We start from the raw sequence: 14,195 nt of genomic DNA on the forward strand, positions 1-14,195 counted from the left end.
AAGGGCACACGGGACTATGTAGGGGTTGGTGTGAATATGCATTGGGTTGTTAGTGTGCATATGCAGGTAGATGTTAGACTACATGCACTGTGTGGCTGTTGGCATCTAGGTGGATGGATGGTAATGTGTGCATCAACCGTAATGTAGGAAAGACTGGTGTTGATGCAGCAGCCGTGGATGCTTCCTACTCAAACTGTGAGCAACACTCTCTCCTCTCTGTCTGCAGCCTGCCTTACCTGATTAAACTAATCTACGCTTACTTACCCTGATTCCTTACCTGCGGTTTGCAGGAAGCATCCAGCTGCAGTCTTCAAGGGGAAGTGGCTGTGGCCTAGCCTGGCCTATCTGGCTAGGATAACACACAGAGCTATAAGGCTGTGGTCTGATAGCTCTTAGTGCATGCTGTGTGGTCATGCTCACTGAGTCACTTTAATCACCCCCAAAGGTGACTCCAACAGCAACACCGAGCCACACCCTCCCAAAGGCTTAGGCACCTCCAGGTTGGCTAGCCCACTCCTCTGGTATCAGGTTTGGCATTCTCCCTTCACCAGGACTTGGTGCTCCCTTCAACCAACAGGCATCTGAACTGAACAAACAGACCAAGCAGAGAGGGGTCCCTCAACAATGTTGCTCAGTTTTCTGGCTCCAGCAGTTTAGTGCATAAGACAGAGGTCCTACTCAGAACTCAGGGGACAGCACAGAAACCAGCTTGGGGTAGCTTCCTGCCCGAGCCACCCCTGCTCTCAAATTTGCCAAGTGTCCTGCCACTCTTTGTGTCTGGATCCCCAATCTCAACCCTCTGTTGTAGGGCTGGCTCTGGAGCCCGGTGTGTGCACCCAGGAAGGAACTGTGGGCTCGGAATTGCTGTGAAGCCACAGTAACCTCGCCATTCTGGCCAATGTCCAAGAAGAACAGGCCTTCTGGGTCCCAAGAACTAAGCCCAATCACCTCTTAGTGGCCCCTGGCCTATGTTGTTGCTGCTTTCTCCTCCACAGAGTATCCCAGGGCCCAGCACATGCGCAATCATAGGGCCAAACAGACTTGAAACCATCTTCGGTCATAGTTCAAAGTCCCTAACGTTGACCACAGGGCTGTATTTCCATTCTGATAGGCTTTGCCGGTTCTACAACCATCTTGACCCCAGCTCTGCATTTGGGGGCACCCAAATTGGAAGAGGACTTATTGGTCCTTTCGGGGGAGGGGCGGGGGGAGACTGAGGCTTTCCAGGATGCCACGCTAAGAAGGGTCCTAGTGCTCAGCCTGAGCAGTGGCCGAGCCCCAGGTTCTGCTCATAAACACCGACCCACAGCTCTTGCAGGCCGGCAGAGACCAAGACACCTCACCACGCCCTCAAAGAGCCAGAGGTAAGGCAAACAAATAAATAAGCTTTTAATAAAGCAACGGGTGCCCAGTGGCTGTGCGCGGCCCGGGCTGCTGGATGCCCTGGGCAAGCGCAGACCGTGGAGGAGGCCTCTCCCCACTGTAGCTGGGCAGACAGCTTTCCATGCGGGAGGACGCGGGTGGCCCCCGGGTTTGGAACAAACACATTTATTGCAGGAAGGGTGAGACGAGCGGCTCACCAGGCGAAGAGCGGTTTGCTGTCCTCCTTGGAGAGCTCACACAGGCAATTCAGCAGTAGCAGGGAGTCACCCAGGAACTTGGGCGGTACAATATCAATGACGAGCTTCCGCAGCGCAGCCGGGCTGCTGTGCAGAGGGTTGGCCCGCAAGTCTGGACGCTGCTTCAGGATGCCATAGGTATTGATGAGAAACTCGCTGAACACCGGGTGCACTTCGCGGCTGTAGCCCAGCTTCTCCAGCCGTGCCGTCAGAGTCAGATAGCGATGCGTCAGCTCACGTAGCTTCTTCTCATCCACGGAGCCATCTAGGGACTTGATAGACGTCTGAGGGACACAGAGCAGAGGAGACAAGGCCTCGGGTCAGCAAAGCTTCTAACCCTAGTGGAGATAGGTAGGCAAGGCCGACTTGGGAGGCTTAGAGGAAAACTGGATGCCCTCGGAGCCTTCGGCACTTCAGGATGAGCCCTTGTAGGGGAGCGGGGAGGTTACACTTGGTCCCAAGAGGAGTCAGGTGTCTGCAAGGACTTGCCAGCACCAGGACGTGTCCCACGTACCAGGCCTGAACTGGGGCAACAAAGTGTACCTGCTTGATCTTTTCAGGGATGTTGGACACTGTGAAACCATACAGACGAGTCACCCCTGGGAACACATAGGCCAGGATCCGCCGGTCAAGCTGGAACGCGATCTCCCCAACGATGCGGCCATCCTTCTCAGCACCCGAAAAACTCTGGATCTCTGGGTGAAACAGGTACCATCCTGACCATTTCAAGGTACTAAGGCACCTTTGCCCCCCCCCCACCCACTGCCTGAGTACAAGAAAATCTTTAAAAAGCTGAGGTGTGTGGAGCCAGAGAGGGGACCGTCCCTCTTCATTTGCTTTCAGCATGTTCCCCCGGGACCTGGGCACACAGCTCCCTCTCTAAGAAGCCAAAACCATGTGAAGCTGCAGAAGAGGGTGGGGCCTCTGGGAGGGATGGTACCCAAGTCTATCCAGAGAGAGCGGGACTCTCTCCTGTTCTTCCCAGATGCTGCTCGGCCACCCCACCAACTCAGCCTTCTCTGAGGACAGTGGGGGCATCACGCCCTGGCTCTGGAAAGAGCCCAGCCTCTTCTAGTCTACAGCATTGGCACCAATGCCGGTGTCTGAAAGTTCAGTATCAACCCTCTCACCCGTGTCTGTGGAGAGGGTGATGGACAGACAAAAGATTCCCTCCTTCTTATTCTCAGACTTCTCAGGACTACCCTGCTTCCTCCTAAAAACAGCCCCCTCTCCACACAGCAGCCTCTGGTGTCCTAGAACTCATTGTTAAACATCCTTTCAAAACCCTAACCCCTAACCCCTAACTCCTAACCCCTAACCCTAACCCTGTGCTCTTTGGGAAAAAAAAATGAACCTCATCTGAACTTAAAAAACCTGTAGAAAACACTCCTGGATCTGTCTATAAGGCCCTGTGGACCACTCACACTTGGATGGGTATGAGCTGTACCAGTCTCGTTCAGTTCAATTCCCCCATTAGAGAGCACAGGCTGGCAGCACCAGCAACTTAGCCTAGGAAGCCCCACATGCTACACCAAGCTTGCTGCTCTCGTTCATGAGCATCCCTCCTGAGCCCCACATGTCCATCCTGACAGAAGACAGAGGACAATGCTAACACCTAGGCAAGACCTGAGACTCACACCCCTTTCAGGATGTCAGTTTGACGAGGTCCTGTAGGTCTGATGCAAAGGCTTCAACGGTGTATGAATAGGGCTACGTGGCTCAGGAAGCCCAGGCCCTGTGTGCATTATGGTAGCTCAGTACCAACCACATTCAAGACACTGATAACCACGTAGAGATGTGGGGCCCTGGGTCCTCGTCCCTGCTGGTGGTGCCTTGTGACCTTGAGCTTTTGGGAGGGACCCAAAATGATTGCTGTCCTCCTTACCATCATGGGGACATGAGGGGACAGCCCCCAGGGCTAGATTTGCCTATATAACCTTGGTCAAACATCCCTCTATCTATCAATTATCAAGCCCTGAGCCAGGGTCTGTGAAACACACCGACCAGGACATTACTGTGCTGAAAATCAAGCCTAACTGTGAATACCAGTAAATGAGACAACCAGGAAGAATCTTGGATAGACAGGAAAACCAGGAACCCCAACTTGGGCTCACAGAATAGGGGAATAGGCCAGATGAGAAGCCTGGCCATTGTTCTATATAATTGGGCACTTGGAAGTAGCATCAGCTAGTACTTCTCCTGCAGGACCAGCCTTTCCCAAGTGTGCCTTCAGAAGCACTGTCACTGCCAGACAGAGCAGAGAGGTTGAGGACACATCCCCTGCCCTTCTGCAGAATCCCAAGTGGCAGAAAGACTTTGGGTTCTTGGTACCTTCAGAACTTAGTCCCTCCGTGTCTTCTGGGGAAAACAACCAGCAGGCATAGACCAGTACAGAAAGTGAACTTTGCTATTCTCTGTGACCCTGGCTCAGCTACTTGGAAGACCTCTCTCTCAAAGAGAGTGACCCTCGTGACAGATAATGTCCTTCCAAGCATAGGAAACCAGCAAGCAGCCAAGCCAACAGCTGTCAGATGTGCACCCTGCTTTAGTTTCTTAACTTTGGAACAGTCGGTTCATCTGCGTGAGAATCCTTTGAGGGACCCTCAGAATCCAGTACAGCAGAGGCTGGGGTCACCTGATTGGCCAGTCAATTAAAAATCCTTTATCAGAATGCAACTCACATACTGTAACCCCTCCCTCTTTCAGGCAGCTGCTTCTATGGTTATACACAGAGCCATACAGCCATCTCCACTATCTCTTTCCAGAACTTTCCAAGACCTTCCAAAGCAAGCAAACCCCATTCTATTCTCAATCACTTTTCAATCTCCAGCTCCTGCAACTCCCACTCCCATGGATATATCAAAGATGGGCATGTCGCATAGGTGGAGCTGTGTAGTAGGTACCTTTTTACGAATGACATCATCCAGTTAGCATAATGTTTTCGGGTCTCATTCTTGCAGCATGACACTGACTCATCATCTCTGTTGGTGTTTGCATAATCCTCTATCATATAAACAAGCAACATTTTATTCACCTGCTTGTCAGTTGATGGGTGTTTGCGTTTCTTGCCTTTTTGGACTCTTATGAATGAACGGTTGGACACCTGTGTCAAAGTTTCTGCGTGAACAGGTGTTTCTGTTCCCTAGGATTTCTGGGTCAGACTTTATGATCTTTTGAGGATATGCCAGACTCCCTTCCTCAGTCAGCTGCCCTATCCTGTGTTCCAATCCGTACACCACTTCATCTTACACCGCTCTCTTGTGCGCTTGCTTTACTGCCCATGGAGATGGAGCACGGGACCCCTGTGGCTCTCCTTACACTCTTAAGGTTGCATATTGGCCAATCCGCCCAAGCCCTTTGCACGTCTTAAAGACAGTCTTGCAGTGCGGCCAAAGCTGGCCAAATACTAAAGATTCTTTCGTCTCCATTGCCTAAGCCAGCGGATCTTAATCTGTGGGTCATGACCCCTTCCTGGTCAAACAGCCCTTTTGGCAGGGGTCAAATATAAGATATCCTGCATATCAAATATGTATATAGCGATTCATAACAGTAGGAAAGTTACAGTTATGAAGTAACAGCAAAAATAATTTAATGGTTGGGGGTCACCACAACCGAGGAACTGTATTAAAGGGTTGTGGTGTTAGGAAGGTTGAGAACCATTGCTCTAAATGATGACTGTCCTGGGGTGCATCACCACCCCCAGAGCCTTGTTCACTTTTAATTGGATTGTTTGTCTCTTTACTATTGAAGGCAAGGAGGTTGTTGTGGTTTTTAGCTAGTTTGTTTGTTTTTCAGACAGGGTCATACTCTGTAGCCCAGGCTGGCCTAGAAATCACTATATAGCCCAAGCTACCTTGGAACTCAAAGCAATCCTCCTGCCACAGCCTCCTGTGACCTGAGATTATAAAACTGAGCCACCACATCCTGCAAGAGTCCTTATATATTCTGGAACTATTCTTCTACCAGTGCATGACTTACAAACATTTTCTACAGTGACTTTCCTTTTCTTGATGTCTCTTAAAGCCCAGGAGGTTTCTCAGTGGGAAAAGGAGTTTAGTGTATCTTTGGTAGTTGCATAGGGTTTTGGTGTCATACCTAAAAACCCATTTCCACGGCAATAAAGACCGAACCCTGTGTCTTTAAGTTTTATGGGTTTGGGGATTCTTAGGTCTCTCGGGCATTTTATATGCTTAGTTGATCTTTACATATGATGTGAGGTATGACCCGGCTTCCCTCTTTGTATATACAGCCCATGTGTTCAGGAGTGTCCTTCCTCCACTGAATTGTCTCAGCAAGAGCTTGCTGCTTGGCTCTTTCCCATTGATAGGTATGTCTGTCCCACAAAGTGTCTTACGACTGCCTCAATTACTGTCGCTTCCCAGTGAGCTTAGGATGGGAAAGTTTGAGTCCTCTGTTCACTTTTCAAAAGTTGTTCTTTTTTAATCTGCCCTGGGTCCTATAAACATAAGGTTCTGCTTCTCTCCTCATAGAGATAAGCTAGAATTGATAAGAGTTGCAATAATCTATGGGCTATTATTGATATTGACTGTTAAACAATACTACATCTACTAATCCATGAATACAACGGTCTTGGCTATTGAAATCTTATGCCTTTCCAGGTGTTTCTTTCTTATTCGTCTTGCAAAGTTGCAGGTATTAAAAGCCCAGGGATTGAGAACCAGGCTGGAAGCTCCCCCAATGCAGGCAGCTTTTACAGTGCTAGAAATGCCACAGTGCTGGCCTGACAGGCAGGGTGTGTCCATGTAGTGGCATGATTTTTATAGGAGTAACAAACCACTTCCTGATTGGATATGAAACCGGCTCCACAGATAGGAATTCCTGCCTGGTACTGTAAACCTGGCTAACAGTCCATGGCTGAAGTCACAGACCCTAGAAAGAAACTTACCATGTCCCTAAAGGGACATGCTGTCAAACTGCCTTGTAAATATGTATGTTTCTCCCCCAGGAATTAGGGCTGCTTTCAGTGTTGGATCAGAGCAGCTTCCGCCGCAGCGGGCTGTGGTTAATGCAGAGACTCATAATTGCTCAAAGTACCGAGAAAAGGTTATTGTTGAATGCTCAACTCTAAATGCACATCTTTATTCCTCCCCAGCCCTAGAGCTCAAAGAACATTGCTGAAGAGGAGGAAAGAATCAAAGAACCAAAGGATGGAGGAATGCTGTGAGATGCTTGTCTTCTGGTTGTGAATCGGCCGTGCACTCAAGAATTTACAACAGCTAAGCTTGTTGCCTACAGAAGACCTCCCATGGCACTGAGTACATAAACGTTCTAAAATAGATGGGGAGGGGCTCATGGGACTCCAGCCTAGCTGAGGGGTTATTGGCAGTTACTGGCAGCTGGAGAGAGAAACTGTTTATCTTTGGTGGTATAGCCCATGACCCAGTAAATAACTCTACTCACATTTGTGCAAGCAACCATAATTAAACTCGGTAGGTCATCAAAACAGAGGACACAAAGGCTGGAGAGACGGCTCAGTGGTTAGGAGCACTGACTGCTCTTCCAGAGGTCCTGAGTTCCATTCCCAGCAACTACATGGTGGCTCATGACTACCTGTAATGGGATGATGGTGCAGGCCTTTAAACCCAGCACTTGGGAGGCAGAGGTAGGCAAATCTCTGTGAGTCAGAGGTCACATAGAGTCTACATAGAGAGTTTCAGATCAGCTGGAGCCATGTACAGAGATTCGGCCTCAAAACACAAACAAACAAAATGTACAAACCTCAGTAACTATAAACATACAGTTTTCATTAAAAAATTCAAGTGTCCAGCCCTGAAATGATATACATACAAGTAAAGTTATGCAGACTGAGCAGTCTGCATTTATATATTTAGAAATACACACACACACACACACACACACACACACACACACACAATATCAACATCTAAAGAAAAAGAAGCCATTATGAATTTGAGAGAGAGATGGGAGGGACTGACTGAAGGGAAGAAAAGAAAAGGGAAAATCATGTAATTATATATTAATTCCAAAAGTCATTAAAATAAAGTATGTCAATGTTGGAAAGATGCCATTTTTCTAAAAAAAAATTAATGTAATTGTTCTGTAGGTCCAAGATCATTCCAGTCAAGATGGCATCAGACTTCCTTTTGTAAAGATGGCTGACCTGATCCTAAAGTGAATACAGAAATAGGGAGTTGCTAAAACAGTCAAAACAATTTGATTTGTGGTTTTACACAAAGCCACAAACATGGAGTACAAACGGATCCACACAGATAGATATATTGAGCCACATAGGGTGCAGAGTCAGACTCACGTGCAGGAAGAGGACTGGCTCTGACAAGATGCTGAGGTCAGCCATGAGGAAGAGCCATATTTCCAAATGTTGGTGCTGGAGTAGCATCTACATGCAAACCTCATACCACAGACAAAACCCCCAACTCTCGTACCTAGTCAGAGACCTAAATCCAAAACCTAAAGCCATGAAAGCTATAACCCTGTGCTTAACAGAGACTTCCTAAATTAGACACACACAAAAAAGCACAAACTACGAAAAAAAAGTATCAGGAAATTCTACTTGACTATGTTCAAGTTTTATCCTGCCCCAAGCCAAACAGTAAACAGTAGAAAACTCTCAGACCCGGGTGTAATACCTAGAGAGCATAAACCCAAAAGTTTTTAGATGTGGAACTGCATGGGACTTTTTTTTTTTTTTTCAGCTAAATATTGAGACTGAGCATTTCCATTTTTTTCTTTTTCCAAAAGGCCGGGACAGACCTAATCCGGGACCCAGACCCACCCTAGTGCTCCTCCTCACTGGAGAAGCTAGCTAGTCACAGTCAAGACTCTAAAACATGATTTTCCCACCCAGGGCCACCTGTGTGTACCATACCATTTAGATAATAGGTCCGCCTGCTCCTATCCCCAGTGGTCAGGCTACTCTCCGAGAAGCACACCTTCTTAGGTCTCGAGATTTCCCTGGGCTCGAGCAGGGTTTTGTCAGCCAGGGAGTCCTGCAAAGGACTCAGGAGTGGGGACAGCTTCCTGTCGCCAATTCGAGAATGTAGTTCTTGAGGGCTGAGGAAGGTCTTGAAAGGTATCTGAGAGGAGGTTGCACAGCCCGGAGAGACTTCGTCCTCACTGGAGAGTGGGGCATGTGAGCATAGCAGGTCCTCCAAGGAGGATGTCTGTAGCTGGGAGGGTGTGTCAGGGACACCGGCAAACCTTCCAAAATCTGGACCTGGGGTGGAGAAGAAAAAGGACAGTAAGCCAGATGTGGTTCTCATAGACACATCTGGAAGCACAGGGGTTGTGGGTGCCAACTACCACTCCCAACCAGAGATCTGCCCCTGCCCCTCCCTGGCCTTTCACCTGGAGATAGAGGGAGCCCCCCACCCCCCATCCCACCCCTGCTTCATGAACTCAACAGAAAGCATGTGGGTCTTGGTGTGCTCACAACCACGCTCACTGGAGTGACGTCTAGAGGCTTTTCAAATTCGGCACAAATGGCACCATCCTGTAAGTTTTTCTTTAACATAATTTTTTTTTTTGGTTTTACCCATATCCAGCCACCCCTGAATCGCCTGGTTCCTCTGTTGGCTGGCCCGTGGGCCCAGCCAGTGACTTTCATCATAAGAGCAAAGCTATGGCTCAGGGTGGTGGCTCAGTGGTAGGATACTTGCCTAGATGGGGTAGGTCCTGAGTTCAAAGCTCAGTACTTGAAAAAAAAACCAAACCCTATTTGTTACGGTCAACGTTTCTGGGTGTGCTTCCTTGCTTTTGAGGGAGCCCTTCTACAGCCACACCTAAGCTCGGCTGTGTGCATGTTGACTGCCTTGTTTTTCATGGTCCTCATCCAATGTAACGTGTCCACCCATCCTTTGACTTACGGAACTCTTACCTACCTAGAGCGTGTTCTCTTAGTAAGAAAGCAAGCGACCTTGAGAAAGTGGATTAGGGCCCATCAAAAAATCCTAATCTTAAAATGTTCATTGGCAGAAGCCACCGCTCTGCCCCAAAAGTGTCTTATAAGAACAAAGCATAGCAACTTGCCAGCAAGACCTACACACACCTCCCTGTCTGCCCTCGTAAGACCCACCGGTCCTTGAGGGCCTGCCTATCCATTTACCCTTCAAAGCACCAACGACTTTTATGGACAGCTGTACATTAATGACATTTTCTTGGAACTGGTGTTCGATGGCAGACAACCAAAGTAAGCCAAAGTAAGCCAAAACCTAAAAATTCTGAGAAAAGAGAGTCTCTTTAACAACTAGTTCTGGAAGAAGAAAAAAAAAAGACCAACAAAAAACAACAACAACAACAACAATAAAATGGCACTCCATGTGTAAAAGTACAAAACTAGGGATAGGCCCCTCTCTCATGCCCTTGGAACGTGATCAGGTGGCATGGGGTTTGTCAACCTCTGACAGTCGTTAGTGGCAATGAACTGTGGGAACGAGTGATTATATGACCACCAGAGATTGGGAGAGGGGCTCTGTCCACATTCCAGTCAAAGTCCCAGGTCACATCCAACAACCACATCCTGAATTGCACTATTGTTTATAAAAAATGGATTTTTTAAACGGGGGGGGGGGGGACTTTAAAAACACAACCAACTAGTTTTCAAAGAAAATGGTCACCAGCCCCATGCATGTTTCTCCTCCATCCCCTAGCCCCACTCTCTTAAAAAAAAAAAAAAGCTACAGGTTTGAGCTGAAACTATTTAGTAATCAGTTGGGGGCACCAAAGGCTTTGCCACCTGTTGACACCCAAGAGTTGATATCAGGATCTCCCTCTGGGGTGAGTGCTTCACCCCTCTCCTGAAGACAGGCTCAGCCAAGTGACTCAACTGGTGACAAATGAATGTCAGCTTAGCTCAATCAGTAGAAACACAGCCAAGCCCAACAAAACAAAAATGACCTCAGCAGGCCTGGAGCCACGTGATCACAACCTGCCTGTTTTAAGCCAGGTGGTAGTGCTTCAAGCAAGACACTACCAACTTTGTAGGCATAGCCACAAAGCCTGTCTAAATCCTACAACCCTTTACAGGTAGAGCTGCCCTGTCCTGGCTAAGCCTGCACCTCACCTCCGTTCCCCGGGGAGCAGGCCTCGGGGTAGGTAGGGACCTTGGGATAGAGCAGGTCCCGGCTCCCACGACCACAGCTCTCCTGGCAGCTCTCACTGAGCAGTCTCTTCAGCATCTGGTTCTCCTTCAGAAGGCGCACCTGCTTCTTCAGGTCTGCATTCTCACTCATGAGCCGGCTCATCAGTTCGCTACCCTCTGCCATGGTGTCAAACGCTCGCACCTCACACTTGGGCCTGTGGCCCCATAGAGATGGAAATCCAGAGCCCGAAGACCCCACAGAGACAGCCTAAGGCTACGGAGTTCCACGATGCCTGGCCTTCCACAGCCTTGTGATGTCGTCACCCTTAAAGAGGCAGCGCCACAAAGCCAATGTCCTTTTTCCTCGTCTGCTCCTCTGCTCCCAGACATCTCTAAACCAACCTGGACCTGGTGATATGCAGAGAAGTCAGGTGTGTACAGGTATGTAGACATGGGTACACAGAGATGTCAGATGCATACAGGTATGTAGACATGGGTACACAGAGATGTCAGATGTGTACAGGTATGTAGACATGGGTACACAGAGATGTCAGATGCATACAGGTATGTAGACATGAGCCTCAAACCACAGAGGGATTGAGTCATAGCACTGACTGGTCTCTGGCATGTGAAGGAAGGAGGGTGACCTTCTAGAAGGTAGCCTAGACAGGGAGGACAGACCTTTCTAGCATCTTCCAGAAGCAGCCAGAACAGAGCATGGGAGGGCCTTGCTGTCACATCATGTGAAGCCCACAGGCCAGTGGGGCTCCCAGAACCTACATGGAATATGGAATACTGTTTTTGAGTTTCACCCTTGGAACCTATACTTAAGGAAGGAAAGGGCCTTGAGAACAGAAGAGGTGACCAGCCTAGGGCAGAACCCCAAGATCGCCCCACAGTCCCAGGGAGAATCTAGAGGAACCCTGACAAAGCTGGAAATGGAGGCCACCTACTTCCCTCATGAGAAGACTTCACTCAGCACACACAGTGAGCACTGAGTGTCTGACTCCGAGCCAAACACTGGATTAAGTAGAGATAAGGCCTTATGAACCAGTGACCCCGAGACAGGCTGCAGTACAGTATTCAGCTAATGCAGCTGTCTGGGAGCTCATCAGGGCACCCGGCTTTTCCTACTGCAGGTGAATGAGCTCTTATCTCTGAATCAGGTCTTCCTGTACTGGCTGTTCAGAGACACCAAGGGTTGCTGCCTGGTCCTCCTGGATGAGAAAGGATGCAACCAAAAAACCCCAACCCAACTTCTACCAGGTCCTCTTCTGACAATGTCTGGGGGCTCTTCATCCATGTCTACAGCACTCTGTGCAGACATTGGCATGGTCCCTGGGGAAAAGCCTTTATATTCAGTTCAGGCAGTCATGTTAGTATAATATTTCAAGTGCAGCGAACTTGGATTTTAATGGAGAAAAGAGATTTTAAACATCAAATGCTGGATCAGTTGGACTCTCTCCTCAAGCAAGGACAAAGGGAACCTGAATGAGAACCACTAACAGCTCTCAGTGGCCTTCAAAGACAGCAAACGGAGCCCATAAAAGCATGGGTCCGAAGTCAGTCAGGAATTTTCCATTCCCAGTTTCTGGGGTCAAGGTGCAAGAACGGTTTCCCCCTCTATTAGCTTTGTGTGTGTGTGTGAGTGTGTGTGTGCGTGCGCATGACTTTTCCAGACAAGATTTCCCTCTGTGTTCCCCATGGCTGTCCTAGAACTCATACTGTAAGCCAGCTGGCCTCAAACTCAGAGATTGCCTGCCTCTGAGTGCTGGGATTAAAGGTGTGTGCTACCACTACCTGGTCCCCTCCATTGGCTTCAAACCACACAAGATGACCTCTTTCCCAAGAAAAGGCCACCCAGTCACGAGCCTGTCAACCTTCTGTTTACTTATTTGTCATGATGCACTGATCTTTTAATGTCACTGGATTCAATGTGCTATTAATTTCACATTTGTGACAGATGTAATCTGAATCCTCTTTCCTTATGCCTTCAAATTTTATTATTTATTTTAAATTTATTTGTCTGGGTGTTTTGCTTGCATGAATGTCTGCGTACCACATGCATGCCAGAAAAAAGGTGTTAGGTTCCCCAGGAACTGTAGTCACAGACAGTTATGAGATACCATGTGGGTGCTGGGAATCTAAACCATGTCCTATGGGAGAGCACCCAATGCTCTCACCCACTGAGCCATCTTTCCAGTCCCCTCAAAACCTTAGTTCTGTTTCATTTATTCGTGTATGGTTATGTGTGGGTGCACACCCATGCCACAGTGCACATGTGACAGTCAGAAGACAGCTCTCTGTAGTCAGCTCTCTCTTTGTATCATGTGGGTTCTGGGAGTCAAATATAGATCATCAGGTTGGCAGCAGCTGTCCTTACCCAGGGAGTGTGAGGTTCGAATTGGACCATCTGAAGGAGACCCATGGAGGCGTTGATCAATGCAAAAGCAAGAGGAATTTTATTGTTCCAACATGTTGGGGTCACCGCACGTCAGGAGGAAGATGACCCTGAGCAGATTCTAACAAGGGATTATATACCTTGCAAACAATTGAGGCAGAATTCGAACAGTGGTAACTAGGCCAGGTACTATGCACATTTGGTGGAGTGAAACAACTTTCAAACTGACTCAGTGTACCATTCAGGACTTTCCACGGTGGGTCCATTGGGAGTCACAGGTGGCTTTGTTTGATAGTTTGGCTTGCAGCTGTTCCAGAAACTAAACTAGCTTTTATTCCCCTTCCTAGAAGGGAAGGACCCTTATACTTAGAGGTTTTCTCACTAGCCTTAGATTGACCCCCAACTCTGGCTCTTTAAGAGGCCTCAGAGGCTTCTCAATAGCATCTTGACTTGATTTTATACCATCATGTTGCAAAGCAAGTTGCCAAGTGTCCTGAATCATGCTAAATTATCTAAATTATTAATCTATTTTCTGAAATGTTTGATAGAACTTACCAGTAAAGCTACAGATCTAGATTTCTTCTGGGGATGTTTTAAACTTATAATTAGATCTTTAAAATTCTTTTAGGAAGCCAGATGCACACCTTTAGTTCTAGTCCTTGGGAGGCAGAGGCTGGAGGATCTAAGTTTGAGGTCACTCTGGTCTACACAGCAAGCTCTAGGACTGCCAGGACTGCATAAGGAGACCTCATATCAAAAATAACCCTCCTATTCATGAGTCCTGCATGGGCTTCCTGCCCCTGGAGTAGTGTCAACAGGGCATGGGCCTCTACAGTGCTGATGGTTGCTATAGGTATAATGCTTGTTTGTATAATAATGTACATATGTTTGAGTTTCTTCTTTGGAGAATGCTCTCCCTGCTGAGGCTAATGACTCCATGATAATTAGAAGTAGCAAGAGTTCAGGAGGTGAGAGTCTGTCTATATTTCTCAGCAAAATGGTGAACTATAATCCTCAAGGCTTAAGGCTGTGGGAAAGACCTCTGAAAACACAAGTTCAAAAATATATAATTTCACTCTGCCAGATCACCGCCATC

The 14,195-nt window shown here is 48.0% G+C and overlaps 1 protein-coding gene across 2 annotated transcripts; it reads right to left on the minus strand.

Annotated features, from left to right (window-relative positions):
* Positions 1-1,576: 1,576 nt before the first annotated feature.
* SPATC1L (spermatogenesis and centriole associated 1 like) lies at positions 1,577-10,882 on the minus strand (the record flags this gene model as incomplete). 2 transcript variants are annotated; one of them, XM_080937770.1, is made up of 4 exons in its annotated part: positions 1,577-1,903; positions 2,163-2,314; positions 8,488-8,835; positions 10,681-10,882. In XM_080937770.1, 4 exons carry the CDS (start codon positions 10,880-10,882, stop codon positions 1,577-1,579), a joined length of 1,029 nt encoding a protein of 342 aa, XP_080793896.1. The 2 variants fall into 2 exon arrangements, with proteins under 2 accessions (XP_080793896.1, XP_080793897.1); XM_080937771.1 differs by lacking the exon at positions 1,577-1,903 and having other exon boundaries at positions 2,213-2,314; positions 8,552-8,835.
* Between the last annotated feature and the right edge of the window lie 3,313 nt (positions 10,883-14,195).

The sequence above is a fragment of the Micromys minutus genome (genome assembly GCF_963924665.1).
Source record: "Micromys minutus genome assembly, chromosome: 25".
Lineage (NCBI taxonomy): Eukaryota > Metazoa > Chordata > Mammalia > Rodentia > Muridae > Micromys > Micromys minutus.